Below are 22,713 nucleotides of genomic sequence, written 5' to 3'. Positions count from 1 at the left end.
TTTTTAAAATTGTTATTTAGCAACCGCTTTTAACGCCGTAGAACATGAAGACTTCTGGGATAGAATTTATATTTAAGGTTTAGTTTGAGGTTAATTTTACAAAAATATGTAACGTTCGACGTTGCGAGAACGGGATATTTTCTTGTGTTGCGAAAAGTACAGCCAACAATAGAAATTATACATTTTATGAACCCTTTGAGTTAGTAAAATTTTTTATTACAGTCTTATTATTCATAATGCACGTAACAATTAGAACCAAAACAAAGCTCTTCAAGACGTCTGACGATAAGACACGTTCGTAAAAGCTATTTTTTTCTGCTCCAATTCTTATTTCTCGCTCTCGATGGGCTTTCATTTTCACTCCTGAACCATTGATTTGTGCAACAATGTGTTACATTTCTTTGATACGTCTCTTCTCGATGTGGTTTTGTTCATTTTTTTATTACTTTAATGCTTTGAAAAAATACATTAAGAAACAACAATATGGCGGAAAAAAATCCAATTATAATTTTTAAGCTTCTTGAACTTTAATGTATTCTACATGTTCATCAGTGCAATTTTTAATGAATAAAGCACAGTCAATGCAAATCACTTTACACAAGAAAAAAATATTTTCGATTATATTTTGATTATTCTTTTCATCCATGACAAATATTTCCTCATGCTTATTAACACGTTGAATGCCAGGCTAATTTTACATGGGTTGCCAGTCTGGCCACAACGGTAAATAACTACAAACCAAATTTGCAAACATTAGACAGATTTTGCTAATTTTTTAAAAGGTTTAGCTTGACATATCTGAGAAAATTTTTGAGTTATATAAGCCTGCGAATTGTTTAGAAATTTTTTGTCAGTTTTTTTAAAGCCTCACCATGAGAAAACCGTAACAAAGTGGTGTTTCCTATAACATTTGAGCCATTTACATGCAGTGGATATGGAAAATAACGTATAATTTATAAAAAGATAGAATAATTTATAAATACATAGAATATAAATAGAAAAATAATTTATAAAAACATTGAATAACACTTTAAAACATACACTTAACTAACACTAGATGAAATTTTCTAGACAAGCGCGAACCTGCTTCAGGTAGTCTTCGCTAAATATAAGAAATTTGAAAGTGTTATATTTTGAACAAAAAAAAGTTTTAAATCTAGCTAATTAATTTATTTTAATTTAAAAATGATACTGTTTCCGTTTATAGAACTAATAACTGCTTAAATTGTTAACATGCCAAAGTAATTGAAGTATCTTGCTCCATTAAAAAAAAAATCATAATTATTTACCTCAATTTAATTTGTTCGTTCGTTGTTCTAGAACTTGGCATCTGAGGCCTATATGGCCCTTACAATTTAACTTGTGCAACGTTTACTTTACTTTATTTACAAAAATTGGGCACCTGGGCCACTTAGCGGCCCCTATCCCATACATCTAGAAATTTACAGAAAATTTATAGTAATAACATTTTGAATTTAGCGGTCGATGTGGTAGCTAATAGAAAAACAAGCACTTTGCTTGAGTAAATATAACATTTGAATATCTGATTCATCGAATCTAAGTTGATATATATAAATATAAACATAATTTGACATATATATAAATAAGTTGACATAAATAAATAATAACATAAATTGATACATATTTCACTAATTAAATTTCTATATTTTAACTAGCACATATTTAATTGTGACATACATTGAAGTTCATTCGAATACATTGTGGTAACCATAAAAAAAAATTAAGCCGTTTGCTTGTGGAATAATAAAACAATGAAATTTAATATGACAAATTGACTTAACACTAGAAATATTGATTGTAGACTTAAATTAAAAATAAAGATAAAACATGATTTGATATGTACAGTAATTGATTTTTGAAAAATGAAAGGCATAATTGATGAATATAGATAAATCATACCTTGATGTATGATGAAATAACATATTTGGAGAAAATGCAGTGAATATATTTTATCAGAGAAGTATTGCTCATTAAATACAATAGAATTTTCAAAAGAATTTAACATGCAAAGTTGATATATATGTATGCATAAATTGGTTATATTATCAGAAAATAATTCTTAATGTAATTTAATTTAACTTAAGTAAAAGTCTGATGTGAAAAGTTCAGTGAATTTAACTTGAGAGTCTTGAAAATAAAAGTAGAACTCACTGGGATTGAGATGTTTCCCCGATGATCCCCCGCAGAAGACGGAGCACTTCTTCATTTTTGAGCAATTCCTGTAATTCTTTGATTAATGACACTAATCGATGAGCAAGTTTAGGCGTCGAATATGATGTTGTTCGAGGGCTCCTTCTGCTGGGACGGGTCTCGCACCCAGTATAGTTGGCTGTGTGGCTTTTGTAACAATTACAGCATTTTGGAGGTGTAGTTCTGTCTTTGTTGCATTCATGTGACCTGTGGTTTTCAGCACATTTTACACACCTTGCAGGTGCATTGCAGTGGCTTTGTGTATGTCCATAATTTTGGCAGTGAGGATATTTCACGCCAGCACTGGAGTCGATGCAAGCCGGATGCGGAATTCGCATCGATCAGCCATCGCTGGGATCGAACCCCGGTTCACCTCATTGGAAGGCGAACGCTCTATCCCCTGAGCCATCGCAGCTCCAACTTGTGCAACGTAGACTTATACAGCGTTTTATTATTAAAAAAAGTAGAGGTAAAAAGTGGTGAGAGAATTATGACATTTTTTTTTAAATTTTTAATGAGGATGAGGAATTAAAAGTCAATCAGCAAAAGAGAAAAGATTATTATTGCACTTAGCTCTCTGGTTCTAAAAATCTGATAAATGGTGTTTAAATATTGCTCATTTGGTGAAACAATGATAATTACTTAATTTAGGTTGATTATGCAGTTACGTCATTGTTTAACCAAATGATATTATATCTAATATATATAATTCTCTTACGTGGCTCCCAAATTTTGGCTGTATTTCTTTTCCGCCGGTGGCAACGTTTGCTTTGTTTTGTTTACGTTACTATTTCTCTTACACGGCGAATCGACCAATGATTGCCGCTAAAAATGTCACATGCCAAATCTAGCTGAGGTGGCTCAACATATAGCACTTTTAAAAACAGAAATTGAAATAACCAGAGGGCATCAGCTTCGGCAATCTCATACCATTAATCTAGGCAGAAGTGAGTAGTCTTTGTCGATAGATCTCTATTTTAGTATTTTGTCGACAGCGCTTTTTTTCACGAATTTATATATTACGAATTTATTTGACAATTTTTGATTGATATCACGAATTATACTATAGCACATTTCTAATAGGTTTAACGGATTACATGTCATTTATTTGAATTCAAATTTATTTTAATGACTTAGTATTTACTAAAAAGGTGTAATTTTTTTTAAAAAAAAAAGGTTTTTATACGGATTTGAATGATTGTTTTGAATTCTTAGAATTTTGTGCATTTGCAATGTACCTAAGTTAGTAGCGAGCGAAGCGAGCTTCGTTTGCGAAGCAAACCATATAAGATTGCGTAGCAATTTTCGGGGGTTGCCGAGTGTTAGTGAGCAGGGGGAGCAGCCCACTAGTATTATATAATAGCATATAGCTCATATACTATTATATGATATATATATCTCAATAGTATATAATTTGGTCCAACAATGACAAACTGATAATTACTCTTTTTGGGTTGATTTTGCAGTTAACCAAATGAGCGATATGTTAACAAAGTTGCCCCTTCAATCAGGGTGATTTTGCCCACCAGATGTTTTCTATTAAAAACTGCTACTTCAATCAAAATCTCAAAACTACTTTATTTTAGAATAAACAGAAGCTACCATACTCGCCAAACAAAACAAAAAAAAATTGCCCCACTTTTAGCGTCAACAAATATCCGCCTATCCATCGAATAGACTGCGACATTTTCACACAGTTGAAACGTTATTCTTTCGAAACGGTTGATAATTTTCTGTTTATTTTTTATTATTAAATCTAAATGCAAATGACACGTATAACGGTACGGTCACAGTTATGATGACTTCCCTCCCGCACTTCCCCAGGACACACCTTTGAAAAGGGTTTTGGTGATATGAATAATACATAAAGACCACTTCGAAGTTTGGGGTTTATGTGTCACTGATTTTTATTTTCATGGGCAGTCTGCTTTTGTTTTTAAATCACCGTGAAAAAAAAGTTATTGTTTTTGCGGAATATTTCATTAGACAAAAAACGTGATGCAAACTTAAAAATGACGCCACACTTTTGTATGGTTTCCTATCGTAAAATATCTATAAACTCGCTCAATAATTTTTTTTAATTGTGCGTATCGATAGAACGTAACGATCTGTTGGACGCTCACGAGATTAATCGTGCATAGTTATGATAGATAAAACTATGCATACGATTAGTAGTTGCGAACATAAACCGTAGCGAAATAAAGTTTAGATTGGTAACATTGGTTTAGGTTGGGCATCTGAGGCCGCTTGGGGTCCTTTTCCCATTCATTTATAGCTTGATCTTTGTGGTGCTTCGATGAGGTTGTGGAATGCAAATGAAGTATAATAAGTAAAACAATACCTGCCAACTTGTACAGTCGCTAAGTAAGATTTTACAGATTGCTAGTAAAACAACAATTAAAAATGGAAATATTTTCTAAAAATTAAACTACTTAAAGATTTAAGCTGGCAAGTAGATCATATCTACATATTTGACGTGGTAGGTTGAAATGTTTTTTGAAACTTTGAATTGATATAATTCGTCAAAACGCTATAACTACTAAGAAAATTATACTAAGTACTAAGAAAATGTTTGTTCTCAACGGCCTTACAAGTTGGCAGCTATGAGTATATTTTATTTTTTAAATACCCAGATTTTATTTTTAAAATATAAATGTTAGTATCGTTGAAAAAAATTTCTGCAATTGCCATACAAATTGGCACACATGTATGTGATGAAAATTGGATGATTAATCAACTTTCATTGAGTTTTTTTTTCGTGAACAATTTTTATCAGTTTATTTATTTTTTCTTTCAGATCTTTCTCATCTAGAAATCATCGAATCACCAACTATTAGAATACATCCAAAGAACAAATCATCTCATTCAAAACATAGCAATAAATTACAGCTTCATCTGAATTCTCTGGGAGAGAAATTGCTTCTAGACTTGTGGAAGAATCCATCCATTAGTTACGTTCTCAACAAAACTGCTCCCAAAGAAAGAAAAAACTGTTTTTATCATGGAAAATCACTCAATCATCTGGATAGTACAGCAGCAATATCCATCTGTGATGGCATTGTAAATATTATTCGACTTAATTTCCTCTGCTATTTAAATTTCAAATGTCTGTTAAATATCACTTTAGATCAGGTCTTTCCAACAGGCAGCCCGGGGGCCGCATCCGGCCCTCGAAGCCTTTCTTTGTGGCCCGCGAACTAAAATATATTAGTTGTCATCTTTTTGCGGACAATTTTCGTAAAAAATCTATATGGATTTAAATTACTTTTCTCATTAATAAAAACCTAATTTCTTCGTTTCTGTGAAATTTAGCATGCCAACAGAGCAACGAAATTTATTTTTCAGGTTTTGCATCCAAGAAAATATTTATTCAAATACAAAAATAATCATGTATCTTGCTCTTTTTTTATTTCTTTTTTTTTGTAAATATAACTTAGCATGTGCTTATCAGAAATTTTCTCGAAGAAATTCTCCGATTTAACTTTTTGAAACCACTCATTTTGAACGAAAATATTTTCACGCACATTTGTAAATTTTAAATGTAAATATCTATTCTCTGGTGGTTACAGCAGACAAACCACAATTTTCTCATTGAATATTTTGTGTGCTACTATGTAAGTTTTAATACCTTAACAATTGGATATCTGTTGCATATTAATTGTTTAATACATAGGTGCACATTAAGTTATTATAGCCCGAATTTTTTTTATTTATTTAATATTTTTAAAAATATTATTAATAACAATTAAATATTTTTAAAAATCTACTTCTTATTTTAATTTGCAATTCAATAATTTTGTTTTGTACAGCTTGGTAAAACTCTGACAGTAATATTTAATGTTCCTTTAAACATAAAATTTGATAAAGTTGCAAAAAAGTCCTACAAAAAATTTTGATAAAATTGCGGCCCGCCATTTGATTTGTGTTTTTAATTGTGGCCCCCGACCTCATGCAAGTTGGAAACCCCTGCATTAGATTATAATAAATAACATTCAGCTTAGCATTCACCGCTATCTAAATTTCAAACGTCTGTTAGATACTGGTTAAAATTATAATAATTATAGTTTCTAACGCTATCTAAATTTCAAATATATGTTAAATATCGCTTTAGATTAGAATAAATAATATTCAGCTTCGCACTCACCGCTATCTAAATTTCAAACGTATGCAGAGATGCCAACTTGCTCCCGACAGCAAATATATATTTTAGAGTGGTAGTTTATTAATTGCGATTCTTGGTTTAATAAATTCAATTTAGTAGATTTTTATCCACCACTATTTCAAAATAATTCGTAGGCTTATATAATTCAACACATTACAGAACGAAGCTCATGCTATACCTTTTAAAAAGCTAGCAAAAATAATCAAATATTTGCAAAATTTACTTTGAAGTTATTTACCGTTTTTTTAATTATTTTGGCGTGTCCGGAGCAGTTGGCATCTCTGGACCAATGTTAGATATTAGTTAAAATTATAATAATTATAGTTTCCACCACTATATAAATTTCCAATATCTGTTAGATATAACTTTCGATTATATTGTTCTTGTTGTTTCTAATGCTACTTACCAATATCAGCAAATCTGCTTAGTAAAACCAACCGAATTTAAGGCAGAAGGTGGTTTTCTTGTATTTCAGTGGCGCCATCTATAACCAAGAATACGACTTCAGCCAGACACACGTCACAGCCCGTTTATAGGGCTCACCCATTCATACATTCACAGATCGTAATTTTGGCCTAACTAGGGAACAATCAATCTTCAATTCAGTACCCCGATAGGCATTGATGTGTTATGGGAACATAGAGGACTTTGTAACCAGACCGATTTAAAATGCATAAGTCACCATTTACAACACAATGAGTCTTCCGCCGGTGGAGATCGAACACGCGACCTCTTGGACATGAGTTCAACGCCCTACTAGCCAGGCTATCCATACCGGCAATAGATTGATTACAATAAATATTATTTAGCTTAGTATTCACCGCTATCTGAATTACAAACGTTTATTAGACACTACTCTAGATTATAATAAATATAGTTTTCACAATTATCTAAATTTCAAATGTCCGTTGGATGCTATTTTAAATTATAATAAGTGTATTTCAGATTAGTTCTCCCCACTATTTAAATTTCAAATGTCTTTTAAATGCTACTTTAGACCATAAGAAGAAAATTTCAGCATAGTTACCACCATTAACTAAATTTCAAATGTCTAATAGATATTACTTTTAAAACAGTTTAAACCTCAACGAAACCAAACAAAATGACAAATACTACACGGTGACCTGGAGCTTAGATTCAAAAGCAAGACAAGACAGTTTAATCCTTTATTTACCAACTTAATTTATTCCACGATAAGAACATGGTACAGTAAAACTTGTGTGAGTTGACCACTTGTGGTGCATTGATTTAGTGGTCAATATTTAAAAAAAGTTTTACTTGACTAAAAAAGTTTATGTAGCAAATAGCCAAATGAATATCTTAAGAATGCTTAAACCAGAATGGACTACAATTTGTTACATATAATTCTAATATTTAACTAACTTTTTAAAAAAAATGATTTCGTTAGTCATGCATGTGAAGTGTTTAATAAAAATAATTTCTTAAAATATCAGAACACGAAAACATGTAATTTGAAAACTTTAACAAAACAAAAATATTTGAACACTTTAAAATTTATTGTTATTACTACACTTACAAACCTATTTGTTACAAAAATATTCCCTCATTGTTGCTTGGCGCTGCTGTTTAGATTTTACATCACCCTAATGTTATGAATGAAAGAAATGGTCAAAAGCTGACCCCCTGCAGTTTAACAAGATGGTCAACTCACAAAAAGGTTTAGATTAGGGTTTGCTTACTTATGAGGGTTTTAGAATAGAATTTCATAATACTCCTAGGCTAAATTGACTTATTTCAGTGATCAACATACAAGATAGACAGGTGGTCCAGTTACAAATGTTTTGCTTCTTTATATTACATAGGAAAAATTCCGTTCTTGATAACTGAAGTCAACTTATGCAGATAGTCAACTTACAAGGGTGGTCAACTTGGCAGGTTTCACTGTACCTTGACAAAAATGATAGCTTATTTGACTTTGAACTAAAGAGTTACTCGAAATTTCAAATGATATCTCATTTTTATAAAAATCACAAACTGCCTATCCAAACATGAATGTTTAAGTTGCTGTTATATAAATAGGGAAAACGAATTTTTCTGTCCTTTGAAATAAATGTTCGTGCAATATTTCACCTTTGCTATTTTTGTAATTATGAAAGTAATGTTTAAAACTGAGAAAAGGTATGAAGGTATGAAGATTTGTATACATATCTTCTACCTTAACCTAAATAACTAACTGTCAAGACAAAGTTACTCTTCTCAAAAATTGTAGGAAAAACTAGACCATATAAACAACAATTTGTCAAAAACTCTGAAAAACTGTTAGTATACATTTAGTCGGCATATAATTTTCTAAAACCATATAGAAATTTGGAATTTGCAACTAATTTTTACTCCTTATGTTTTCAATTTCTTTTGTATTCTGATTCTGTATGATAAATGATAATTGTAAGTTATATTTTCTTAAAACAAATTTTTTCAAGCTGCAAATTCTTTAGCCCCTTTGACGCAGAATTTTCATTTAACATATTTTTCATACTTTTTTATTTTGTATTAATTTAGGGGTCAAAATAAGTGAAAAATATTCTATTTAGCATTTTAATAATTTATGGTAATGAAATACAACATAAAACGCCGGTGTTTTTTTTCTGCATTAAAGGTAAAATCTTCTAAACACGACTCACTTCCAAACAATATTTTTTTCAAATTTGTACTTATTTGCAGTTATTTTGATCTAAGAGAAACATTTATTCATCATTGAACTTTCTTTAATTTACGAAGTCATTTATTGATAATTTTTTGAATGTTCACGAAAAAAATTTAAACTGCTTGATTTGAGAATGACATTTTAGAATTAATATAATTCCCAAAATCTAACATATTTTTTTAGTTACTATTAAACTATTTTTTACAATTAAAAAACGAAAATTAGAGAGTGAAAAAATTTATAAATGAGAAACCAGTGTCTCATTTATAAATTTTTTAAGATAAAGTTATACGTATTTGTATTTATATGATTTTGAATTTATACGTATGTATTTGTATATATATGTATTTGTATTATAATCAGAGTAAAAGGGTCATTTTCTTGTTCGTCTAATTCTTGTCATTTAATTCTTGTTCGTCTTGTTGTAATTCTTGTTGTCTTGTTGTAATACTTGTTCGTCTTGTTGTAATTCTTGTTGTCTTGAAGTTGTAATTCTTGTTGTCTTGTTGTAATTCTTGTTGTCTTGAAGTCGTAATTCTTGCATATTATCTGTAATTGAAGTTGTAATTTTTCTCAATTTTAGAGGGGCTACGTCCAGACTCCCGACACAACCTTCACAATCCATCCTTTACCAGATCATATTGTACAGCGACTACCAGAAAATAAATACAAAAAACCCCACATTATTGTCAGAAGAGAAATCTCGCCAGATACTTTTTGTCCCCATGGTAAGTGTTACATTCATTAAATAAATCTAATCATTTTCTTACTTATAGTTTCAAGCTGCTATGTTTCAACGTTATTGAATATTCATCTATTTTGATAAGTGTATCAATATCGAAGATCTCAGTAATGGAGAATTACTGTCATTTTTCATTTCAAAATCCCTTATAAATCACAAAAAATATACTATATCCTCTCTAAATGAGTTAATTATTAAGTTCTTTTTATTTTAAAAAAAACGTTAACTTTCGTTTTCTGTTTCCACTTCTAATCTTGGCGGAAAAAATTTTGATTTAAAACTGCGTTTTCAATTTTTCGGTAATTTTAAAGGAAAATTATTCACTTCAAATTATTCACTTACACACTCTTAACAACATAAATAATAATTAGGTATTAAAAACAAATGATCAATTAAACAATAAAAGTAAACTCAAAATTGAAAACGCATTAAATTACATTTTACAGAAGGAGGGGCAAATTTCTCTTATGTCCACGTGACATCCGAATCCGTCGAAAAAAATTATGTTTATTCAGAGAAAGTACGTTTTTGTGTCTGAATTCGTTACTTGAGTATTGCATGCACTAATTAATGAGCATATTTGAGGTCACCCCCTCGAACTCTTTAAAATTGAGTCCTAGAATGTGAAGATCCAAACATTAGATTAAAAGTTATTCAGCGTGGCTCGGTTTTTTTTTCACTTTGAGTACTGCATAATATTGCAATAACTTCTTAAATCAAATGTTCTGAGAATTTTTAATTAAATAGGCACCATTGAATACAAAAAATTAAGCACGTTAATCAATATTGAAATAAATTAATAAAAAAAATGCTTAGTGACTGCTTTACACTTCAATCTTGTGACTTGTTTATTTGATTTTTATTCGCAGCTCTTCGTAAACATAAACAAATTCCTTCAAGGAACTACACGATGGAGGCTGAAAGTTTAAAACTAAAAACATTCTTAAGAGACAAAGCTTAAAATTAGAGAAAGTTTAAAACTAGAGACATTATTCTGAAAATTTTTAATAAAATACTCACCATTTAATACAAAACATTAAGCACGTTAATCAATCTTGAAATAAAATTATTTAAAAAATTGCTACACTTCAATCTTGTGGCTTGTTTATTTGATTTTTATTCGCAGCTCTTCGTAAACATAAACAAATTCCTTCAAGGAACTACACAATGGAGGTTGAAAGTTTAAAACTAAAAACATTCTTAAGAGACAAAGCTTAAAATTAGAGAAAGTTTAAAACTAGAGACATTATTCTGAAAATTTTTAATAAAATACTCACCATTTAATACAAAACATTAAGCACGTTAATCAATCTTGAAATAAAATTATTTAAAAAATTGCTACACTTCAATCTTGTGGCTTGTTTATTTGATTTTTATCCACAGCTCTTCGTAAACATAAACAAATTCCTTCAAGGAACTACACAATGGAGGCTGAAAGTTTAAAACTAAAAACATTCTTAAGAGACAAAGCTTAAAATTAGAGAAAGTTTAAAACTAGAGATATTATTCTGAAATTTTTTAATAAAATACTCACCACTTAGTATAAAACATTAAGCACGTTAATCAATCTTGGAGTAAATTATTTAAAAAGAAGCTTAGTGACTATTTTACGCTTCAATCTTGTGACTTGTTTATTTGATTTTTATCCGCAGCTCTTCGTAAACATAAACAAATTCCTTTAAAGAACTACACAGTGGAGGATGAAAGTTCAAAACTGGAGACATTGCCCGATGATCATGATTTTTACCCATCCATAGAAAATAATGAGCAATTTCCAAATGACACCAGATCGAGGGAGAAGAGAGCCATAGATTCCAAGTCCCCAGCAGTGATCGAAACAGCAGTTTTCATCGATCAAGCCTTGTACGATCAGATGAGGAGGACTTTTCCAACAGACACTGATCGACAATTAACAACTTTTGTCTTAACCATGATGAATGCTGTAAGATATTTATATTATATTTAGAAATTATTGTTTGAGTGAATGGGCAAGTGCAGGAAAAGGTATCTAATATATAGTAAGAAATTTTTAACATTGTTTACAGCACTTGGGAAAGCTATTGTATTTTTAACATTTTTATTCAGTTTTTAACCAACTATTTTATATATATCCTAGTAGCAAAATAACTTGGGTCCTCATTGGACTAATATTCACGAATTTTGGCTCAATTTGAGTTCAAAGAGTCGCTGTTTTCCCTATATTAGGTCTAGATAGAATTTCCTATTTACTCGAAATTTTACCGCCAATTTACAACCAATATCGGCCCTATATAAAATTATCAGATTCACACGATATTATATATTCATTAATCAGTCAATATAGGCTCTATATTGGCCCCATAAAAACCGAGATTGCTCCTATATAGGACCAATATTAAAAAATCTAGACGTCCCTATATTGTTCCCTCGGTGTACGTTCCAATAGGACCCATATTGAGCCCAACTGGGGTCAAGGTAAAATTATTGATATTATTATGGTATTGAGAGTCCGTTATAAAAAAAAAATAATAATTAGCTTACAGGGGTCTGTTTAGAAGAAATTTGGGTCCGTTAACGGACTTTTCACAAAATATCTTTTCATAAAAACGGACCCTTCACAAAATATTTTAACTTAAAAACGGACCCTTCGCAAAATGATTTTTCTTTTAATCGGACCCTTCACAAATTTGTTTATCTTCGTTATAATTTTGTTAATCGAATAAACCCTTTCCAGGGCAGAAAACAAGAAAGATGGATGTCAACGAATTAATTTTTGTCTTCGGCAGACGATTCGTCCATTATTCGTCCGAAATTAATATTCTGCGTTCAGCAGTATAGGCTAAATACCAAATATTTGTATGTTGCATCTCTAATTTAGAAGCAGCAATTGTTGTTTATTTTTTAAATTTTAATTTTTTTAATTATAATTTTACAGTGTTGAGCATAATCTTGTATGTCTTTGCAATTTAAAAACTCCTTGAAAAAAATTTTTTTGCAATAACGGACCCTATTTGCACAAATTCATAAAAGCGGACCCTGGTTGAAAGAATGTGAGTAATTTTTTCACAATTTCACGAAAAACGGACCTTTCACAAAATGTCTGGACCGACCCCTGGCTTATAGCTAATAATTATTTTTAATGTTATATCTAATTATTTGAAGTTGAAACTTCAAACCATTAAGATTTAGTCCTAGTTCATGAAATCAGATCATAACAACAAAAGTAATTAAGGTACAGCTATCTAGCATTAATAAGAATATTACTTTTGTCTTATCTTTATAGGTGCAGAGATTGTTTCAACATACATCCCTCGGTAGATCACCTGAAATCAGACTAGTTTTGTTGGAAACTCTGAAGACGCAACCTCCAGTAAGTTTTCACCATTTCAACCATTGTAACACATTAAATTAAATAGACATATTCCAGAAGAAAAAGATTGCGAAAGCATTACTGCCAACTTGTACGGCGGCTGAGAATTAATTTTTTTAGTGGTTGCAACATTATATATAGTATAGCGTTACGACGTATTAATTCTTGAGGTTTAAAGTTTCAAAATTGCATTTAAAGCTACCACGATGAATCAATAATTTAAATCTATATGTAAATAAGATCTATTTGCTGTTTATTTATGCTTATAGATGTCTTAATAAGTTTATTTTTAAAAAACCCTTCGAAACATAATTGTTGTCTTACCACTACTTGGTAAACTCCAACGACCGTACAAGTTGGCAGGTGTGCGGAGTCAAATAATTTAACTTATTCTTATCTACCCAATTAAATATCTGTGTTATGACTACCGAAATCAATTTCAAATATTAAAGCCTATAAAATTTACGATAATCTCATAAAACATTTGTGACCACTTTCTAAATTTTTTCCAGGCTATGGCCACCTTGATGAATGATATTTTAACCTCTCTGGCGCAGCGTGACCAGTTAGGCAACACTAATTTCACAAATGCTACAAACCACGAGAAACGTATAACGTAGTGCTTTTAAAGGTTTAACAACCACTGAACTTTAACCCTTTCGCGCCGACTGTCACAAATACGTGCCAGCATAAAACCGTATCAACCAGGGTAGAAAGATAAAACTGGTAATCAAAGTAATTCTTTAGTAGTTTATTTGTGGGCGGAGTTATAATTGTTTGATTTATGTAATTCACCATCACTTTGTTCAAAATAAAACTATTTAGTTATACTTTGAATTTACATTGATTATATACATGATTAAACTAACAATAATTAAAGTAAAAGCAAAGCAAGTCTGTCAAATTAGTAACTACTACATTTAAGTTACCGTTTTTTATTTAATTGCAACTTGATTCTGATTTTGTACGAATGCTTTTCTGAATCACCCGTCCCCAAGGGGTTAACAACCACTGAACTTTAAACAACAAAGAGCTAAAGAGTATCACTTTGCGTACGATTAGCAATTAATTGTTTGAATAATATTTATAATCAAAATTAGATTTTTCGAAAATGGTTAGGACATAGAGTTGACGCATGTTGTTAAAAATCGTATAATATACTGAAGTAGTTAATAAAGAATTGCTCTTTGCTTCATAAGAAAATAATGCCTACTTGCAAGGTTGCCACTGGCGTCTAAAAATGCAAAAAGTGCCGACTTAAAAAAATTCAAAATTTCATTAAAATTAGCAGTTTTTTATGGTATATTTTTCTGTTTACTATTGAGAAGGAATAAGTATAATGTTTTTGCATTTAAATCTAAATAATTTACAATGTAAGTCATAGTAGTATATAACCATCGTAGAACAGCGGACTCAAATTTGAGTATAGGCTATTAATGTTGACCTTCGCAGCTTTGTAATTTTGAACCCGCTCCAGAAGACAAAGGAACTTCTGGATCAAGTATTGAGAGAAGTTTGCCTTCTTAGAGACCATTTTTGATGGAACTAACCGCATTTCCGTTACATCGAGAGAGAAACCACGAAAACCTTCCACGGTTAACCTGACGGAAAGATGACTTTAACCCATGATCACTGAGGATATTTTTACATTAGCATTGTGGTCGGTGCGAGCTGGATGCGAAATTCGTATGGGATTCGAACCTGGTTCACCTCACCTCATTGAAAGGTGAAAGCTCTATCACGTGAGTAATCACAGCTCCGTCATAGTGGTAATTACGAAGAGATAATACATAAATTAAATAGATAATTAATAAATAAAAGTGAATAGAGTTTTTACCACTTTTTATAGTCACCTATGGTAACTTTGTACTTGGTATCAGACAGGGCTCGAAAAACCACCCGTCCGCCCGTCCTCGGCGGTCAAAAATTCCCCGCGGACAACGAATTTCTCGAATCCGACGTCCGCGTGGACGGCCATTTTTCCCTTTAATATTCGTAATACATTTTCAATTTTTGTTGGAATATATATAAATTTTAATTTGTGTCATTAAAATTTAAGATACATAACATCGTTGAACACCAGAAAACTTCAGCCCTCCGAGCCCAAGCTATTTATAAAGACCTAATGCAGCGAAATGGCCCACATTACAGCAACATACTGCGCATGGTGGAATTGATGTTTTCTCTGTCTGGGAGTACTGCAGCGGTTAAAATAGGCTTTTCAGCAATGAACTTATAAAAAAACACATTACGTACTGGTCTTAAACAAGAAGCGTTGAAAGCAATTATGAACATCTACCTAAATGGAAAACCCCTTTCAGATTTATGTGCAGAAACCTCAAAAAAATCATTGACGAGATTGTGGAACTGGCAAACGTCTTATTTGATTCATTTAAAAAACTCAGTACCCTCGGATAAATTGACATTCCAGATAACTTGACCTTTATCACTTAAATTCTTTCATAAAAGAAATACTAGGTTACTATTAGTAACCTAGTATTTCTTTTATTACTGTATAATGTAATCCTACTATTTGTAATCCTATTAACTACTAATTCATTGTGCAGTTTATATAAATGTTTGTAATAAATAAGAGAAAATTATATTTTTATTTATTTACAAGTTACGGGTTAGTTTCAAAGGAGGACGGGTACATTGTCGAACAAGCCGTTCTCGGGGACGGGTAAAATTTCTGAGTTTTTTCGAGCCCTGGTATCAGAAATACTCGCGTAAACGTATTTTAAAAAATTTGAAACAGTATGATTCAGGGATTAACGTTAATTAATATTAGTTGTTATTGCAGGGTAGCAATACCATAATTATTTTGGGAACATATGAAATAATTTAAAAAAATAGAGAATTGTAAATTAATTTTGTTTTTAGTGTTTATTTTGTAAAATTAAAATGCTTATCACTATATTATTTTTGACATTCTAAGATTATTTGATTGCGAAGCTGAATATCTAATGCTAATGCTGAAGGTTCTAAGCTGAAAGTTGATGGAACTATAGAAAATATATCTCGTTATGGTCACGTACCTTCTATAAACCAACAAATGTTCTAGCAATTTGTCTTAGTTCATATGTTCTACAAAGCTATCAATTATTCAATTGAAATATAGATTATTCGTTCGGTGGACACTTTATTAAAGCTAGACACCATCTTTATAATTAAAAATGTGCTCTTCTCAAGAAGACATAACTGTGGCGGTCATTTTGTATTTTTATTTCCGGAAAAAAATTGCACCGAAAAAAAAAACACTTGGGAAACATGGGTACATATTTAAAGCTAATGTATCTCAAAGTAATAAATTCTAATAGTTCCAGTTCTACTTTTAGAAGAACAATAATAGCTTGCTCTTTATTACATTTTTCTACTTAAATTTTCTGCTTCGCAAAGGGTAAAAAAAAACACATGGGAAACATGGGCACGCATTTAAAGTTAATGTATCCCAAAGTAATAAATCCTAATAGATCAAGTTCTACTTTTAGAAGAATAATCTTGACTTGTTTTTATGCAGCATTTCTTTGATTAAAATTTCCTGCTCCTCAAAAGGTGAAAAAAGAATATCAGAATTACACATTTATATTTTTTACGACTCTTTGAAGACTAACAAAACGTATTTTAAATGTAACCTTTTATTTAAGTAAATGAAGCTTTTTTCAAATGGAATTCTTTTTTCCAGGAGCTTAATCCATCCGATAATATTGATACATACTTAACGAATTTCTGTATCTGGCAACACAACAAGCGTCACTATGGCCGTGGAAAATCAGCTAGATGGGACCACGCCCTATTGTTATCTGGGTAAGTAATTAATTATTTTATTAACTTGAAGGCGAGGTATGCTTAAAGCAAGATTGACATAGGTTCAACTAGATCAATTAAATCCAAGGAATTATTCTTATCTCAATTTCACCAGTTTCATAATAGCTTATCACTTGATACCATCAACGGTTCGCACAAACCTTTTCGATTCCAATCCTGTCTTGGATTGACATTTCGTCAATTCAGGTGAATTAGTGCGGATTTGTTGGCCACTCTTTCAGTGGCACCATATTAGGTGGGCCAACCTTTCTCCCACAGTAAGAACAGATAGTACAGAGAATGAAAGAACATCCTTTCCTTGTGCGGGATTCGAATCCAGAACCTTTCTGATGCAAGGCCCTGATCCCTACACAGTTCGATCGGCAACCTAAAACAAAGTAATAATGTAAAATTTTTTTGATTGTTGTAGTTGTTATTGTAGTTCATTTACGTCGCACTAGAGCTGCACAACGGGCTATTGGCGATGGTCTGGGAGACATCCCTGAGGATGATCCGAAGACATGCCATCACAATTTTGATCCTCTGCAGAGGGGATGGCACCCCCGCTTCGGTAGCCCGACGACCTGCACGAGAAGTCGAGCAGTTTACGGTAGAACAGTTTAACGAGGACCAATACCGCACACCCGCGGTCCCTACGCAGACTGATCCAAGTGGTCACCCACCCACACACTGACCGCAGTCAGTGAGGCTTGACTTCGGTAATCTGCTGGGAACCGTATCTTAACGATCAGTCCACAGCGGGACAAATTTTTTTGAAAGAAGAAATTTATGTATGAGTGACGCTGCGGTCATACAGACATTCCAATTCCTCACAACCAATGAGAATTTTACAAATGAGATATTTATAAAGCTAGACTGACACAAGTTCAATAAGATCAGTTCATTTCAATATATTACTCTTATCTCCGTCACTCCAGTGGCATAATGGTCAATACCTTGTAGATATAATCAAGAGTTCGCACAGATCTAAATAAATTAATGAAATAAAATCATTTTTTTTCTAAAAAAAATCATGTATCGGTGAAGCTGGACTTATGGAAGTTCCGATTCATCACAATATTTAAACTGTCAGGGAAACAACAAAAAATAATTAAAGGAAAGGCTTGATTTTATCAGCCCTTAAAAACATCCCAACATGATTAGCAGGGGAAAAAAATTATTAAATATTTTTTTGTTTTAATTATTGTTGCAGCTTTAAAATGCTATGTAAGTTGAATTTAAATCAATGGATTTAAACGCTAATTTTATTCGAATCTTTTAACGACTTTTATGCAAGCATATCAAATTGTCGTTGAAAAGAAACGTTTTTGTTGCATGTTTCTAAATTAAGCTATAATGCCCACAGCTACATATAAATAGTTCTCAAGTTCATTTAAAAAGCCATTTTGTATCACCCATCTCGTCGTGGGCTTAAAAAATTTGATAAGACTGAAAATGAAAATATTTTCCCAACGATTACAACAGGCAATATTCTTAAGTTTTGAAGATAGTTGGTGCAAACTTCATTCCAGTTATAGTCATAAAAAGGTTACGTTTTAACACATGGTTCTTGACTAAGTTTATTGTTCAAAACTACCTATAACTAATTCAAAAAGTCGAGAACGGTTTAAATAATAATTAGACATTTTTTGTGAGATAATTCTAGTTTTTAAGAAAATTTAACTTTTTTGCCTGGCAACTTATAAGTACGTTAAACAGTTTAACGTTAAAACATAACGCTTGGTTAACAGGATTCTTTTTCATTAACAAATTAAACCAAGAATGAATCAAACATCGAAGTGACACATTCGCGACCAAGAGGAAAAGTTTTTTTTTCACTACGGAAATTCAAAATAAAGAGTATGCTATTATCTAACTACCTTGTAGATGACATTCCAGAATCGTAACCCTCGTGTCCTTAACTACAAAAACATTAAAGATCATTATACATTAAAGATTAAAAACATTTAACGTTCTCGTGTTCCTCTAACTAAGGTCTTGTCATTCTTTTTCTTTTTCAAAAGAAACTTACAAAGAAAAAGAGAAGAAAGTAGAGAACGCTTAACAAGATAACAATTCACATGCATTTCGCGGAAGTAAAAGCTCATAAGTATTTTCTAAAGAACAAAAGGAATTGGCGAATCTTACAAATGTTCCGGTTGACCTTGGCCAAACACCTGATTTTACGCCTGGGATCTTTATGTATTCAGTTGCCCGTTTGGGATAACTGACCGTAAATAAAGTGAGGCCAATAATTCCGTGTCTGTAAGAACATGCATCGTGATTCTCGTGTGATATAATCATAAATTACGAACGTTAAATATGTTCCCGGGAATTGTTGCGAAAATGTGCAAATGATCGCTTCATACCACCTAAAGATAGACCCGTTCTTGGTTGAATGATACACGCAACGACAAAAACGGATTACATTTATTGAACTGTTTTATTTATTTAATAAAAATGCTTGTCACGGAGTTTATATTAACCCTTTGCACTCGAGGATCTTTCTATAGTAAAAAACAACGCGCGCAACCAATACGAGTTTAAGAGACAAAGATTACGGTTTGCACAATTAACCTTTAAGAACTGGAGATGTAAAACACTGAACTGAACTTGTCTTTGAGCTGGGCGCCTTGGCCGCTCACAGACCCCTTATCCCACCCATCGTGTATTAATTATCTTTGTATAAGTTCTTTGAGATCAGCAGACTATGTGATAGCTGTGAGATGTAAAATAAGTCGGTATCAGACACTAAAGTTTAAAAATTGTATAAGTGTGGTAGGTAATTCTTAGAAGAGAGAAGACCTCCGCACGGGTTACCATAAGCAAGAAGCCGATCCTTTTAAAAAGGTCCTTTTTTCTAGCGTTGTGACGACATATTTCGTATTTTTCCCATTGCATAGTTTGATAGCCTGGAAGTTGTGACATCTATTTTATTCCTCCTACTGCACAGTTTATATTCGTTACGTCAGACTGCTAAATTTGCCCGTTCAGAGGCCTTCTCTTCGTCAGGAGGTGTTAGCTAAATATCATGATCTTTAAGGATAATAAAGTGATACAAAACGATGGTGAGTCTCCTATAGATGGGTCAAAATTATAGGGTATGTTTTAGTCATAAACAGTGACAGCAGTCTACAAATGAAAATAAGAAATTAAAAAAAGAATTATATTTTTTACCATTTTTTGAGTGAAACACAATGCTAGCTACAAATAATGCTTGGATAGGGGTCCAGACTGAATATTTTCCCGTGAATAGGAACCATTGTCAAAAACGCATGGGAAGCCTTAACCAGAACACCTTCGCATTCGTGATTGTAGCTCTTTCACTTATTTATTGTACTCATACATAAACAGGCTTATAAGCCCTTCTTAAGCTATGAGTTCATAGCACAAGTTCAAGGACATCAAGTAGATACGTCTTAGGTTGTGGCGAGATTTGATCCCGCTATATCTACACTCCAATACGTTTGGGTGATAGGGGTAAGACCGCTCAGCCAGGGAGGTCTCGATTAGTTTCTTTTTCAAAATACTGCTCCATTTGAGAAAAAAAACATAAAATAGTAGAAAGTGGTAAAAAAATTATTTAATTGCGAGCATAAACAAAAAAACTCATTCTATCGTAATACATTAAAAACAAAAACATTTATTTAGAGCCTGAAGTCTTGGAATAATGTCAGGCCCTCCCTGGCTAAGCGTCATCGCTCGTCAGCCACTGGTCGATGCTTGGAGGTAGCGGGTTCGAATCCAGCCTTAACCCCTTGGGGACGGGTGATTCAGAAAAGTATTCTTACAAAATCAGAATCAAGTTGTAATTAGATAAAAAGCGGTAACTTAAATGAAGTCGTTGCCAATTTGACAGATCTACTTTGCTTTTACTTTAATTATTGTTAGTTTAATCTTATATATAATCGATGTTAATTCAGAGTATAACTAAATAGTTTTATTTTGAACAAAGTAATGGTGAATTAAATAAATCAAACAATTATAACTCCGCCCACAAATAAACTGCTAAAGAAATACTTTGATTACCAGTTTTATCTTTTTACCCTGATTAATACGGTTTTATGCTGGCACATATTTGTGACAGTCGGCCCGAAAGGGTTAATCCTGATATTTTCTTCGTGATATCCTTCGCTGAATTGTTCTATCTGCCTTTCTACTTGACAAAGGCTTATAAGCCTAAATTGAGCACGCAAGCCTGTAAATGTATGTAATTTCAATAAAGGAAACCTGTCTTTTCAAGCCGAAAGTTGGAGATATCCAATGGTTTTAACAAATATACTTATGTGCTACCATCCAATTTTCCATAAATCACTTTTACATCATTACAAAATTTGTGGTCAGGCATTAATGTTTCAAATTAACTGCACATAGCAGAAACATAGTTATAACAAATACAATGGTTTTAACCCTTTTCTGTCAAGAGGATCATCCAAATTATCATCTCAGAAGCAAGCGCGTATGTATGTTTCCCCGAAGCACTTAAAAGGAGTGTGCACTTCTCCTTCATACATTGAAAATGTACTTTTGATAAACTCTTAATCTGATGTTGCTTTTCTTTTAGAATCAATATGTATGTTGTAGATGAAAGCGGACGAAGAAAAAGACACGTTGTTGGTAAGTATACAATTGATTTATTAAGAAGGAATTAAAGGGGCAAAAATATGGAAACACTTCAATGCAAATTCTATGTAAACAATATTTTTTTTAGAATCAAACGTTTTAGAAGATTTTACACGTCAAAACTGTTGGCGCAATTTGAAAGACCGTGCTTGAAGAATGCATTAAAAATTATGTCATTTTTAACCATGCAAAGCTCAAATATACCAACATAAGCGTTAAAAATTGAAGAAATTATTTCGAGCTTTAATACCGCCAATTTTGGAATACATCAATATGATTGCAATATTTTAATTAGAATGCTTTCAGAATTATGAAAATGAAAATGAACTTTTAGTTCCTAATACTCATTTTGGTAGATGCAAATTTTAAATGATTTAAAAGGACACTATTTGTAAAAGCTTCAAGCATGATCTTTTAAATCGTGCCAACGGCTTAGCCATGTAAAATCTGTCAAAACATTTGCTGCTAAGAGAGCAATTGTTTACGTAGACACAGGGCGTCCAGCTTTCTACGCTTTTTGTAAAAAATTAGTGGCAGCTATATTTACGTTTTAATATATTATTCTTTATTCATTTAAACTTACTTCCCACACCACTTCAAATAAATTATTTAAAAGTTCATTTGCAACGCCATTTTAACCTAAGTTTTTTATGGACGAGCTTTTTAAAGTGTTGGCAAAATTACCAAAAATTCTGAAAGCTTTAATTTTAAATGTCTACCACGCTTTAAAATTTTTCGCAAAAAGCGAAGTAGTTTGCATGCCTGCATTGATTTATCATATAAATGCTTTCATACTTTTATCCAACACCTCTGCAGTCTGCTTGTTCAGTATTATTACATTTTGGCAAACTTTGGTGGTGACAAAGAATTTTTTAACTTTTTGATCAGGTTCTAGTACTTTCTAAATGTTTTTTGTTAAAAAATTAAGCTTGATATTCTCCTTTTGTAGTTTCATTTTTTTTTCGTGAAGTGAGAGACAAATATGTAAGCTGAGCATTATGATTAATAAAACATTTTCTGCCATTTCTTCAATTTTTATTATAGAGCTTACTATCTCAAATAAAGCTGTTGAAGGGTTTTACCCCAAAACAGAGATAACTCTCATTAATAGCAAGATTTCCTAAGCTTTCTTGAAAAGTAAAATCAAAAATCGT

At 31.8% G+C, this 22,713-nt stretch overlaps 1 protein-coding gene across 1 annotated transcript in view; it reads left to right on the top strand.

Annotated features, from left to right (window-relative positions):
- The window catches only part of LOC107439526 (A disintegrin and metalloproteinase with thrombospondin motifs adt-2), a 109,611-nt gene that overhangs the window by 47,354 nt on the left and 39,544 nt on the right, over positions 1-22,713 (top strand). The window contains exons 3-8 of the mRNA XM_087164522.1: positions 5,009-5,271; positions 9,622-9,766; positions 11,433-11,722; positions 13,043-13,129; positions 16,815-16,936; positions 21,501-21,553. Coding sequence (XP_087020648.1) covers positions 5,009-5,271; positions 9,622-9,766; positions 11,433-11,722; positions 13,043-13,129; positions 16,815-16,936; positions 21,501-21,553 — 960 coding nt within the window. The remainder of the gene's footprint in view (positions 1-5,008; positions 5,272-9,621; positions 9,767-11,432; positions 11,723-13,042; positions 13,130-16,814; positions 16,937-21,500; positions 21,554-22,713) is intronic.

The sequence above is a fragment of the Parasteatoda tepidariorum genome, chromosome 5, assembly GCF_982258835.1.
Source record: "Parasteatoda tepidariorum strain Cologne lab strain chromosome 5, Ptep-v5.0, whole genome shotgun sequence".
NCBI lineage: Eukaryota > Metazoa > Arthropoda > Arachnida > Araneae > Theridiidae > Parasteatoda > Parasteatoda tepidariorum.
Note: the sequence above shows the minus strand (reverse complement) of the source record. Positions and strands in the feature narration are given on the sequence as shown.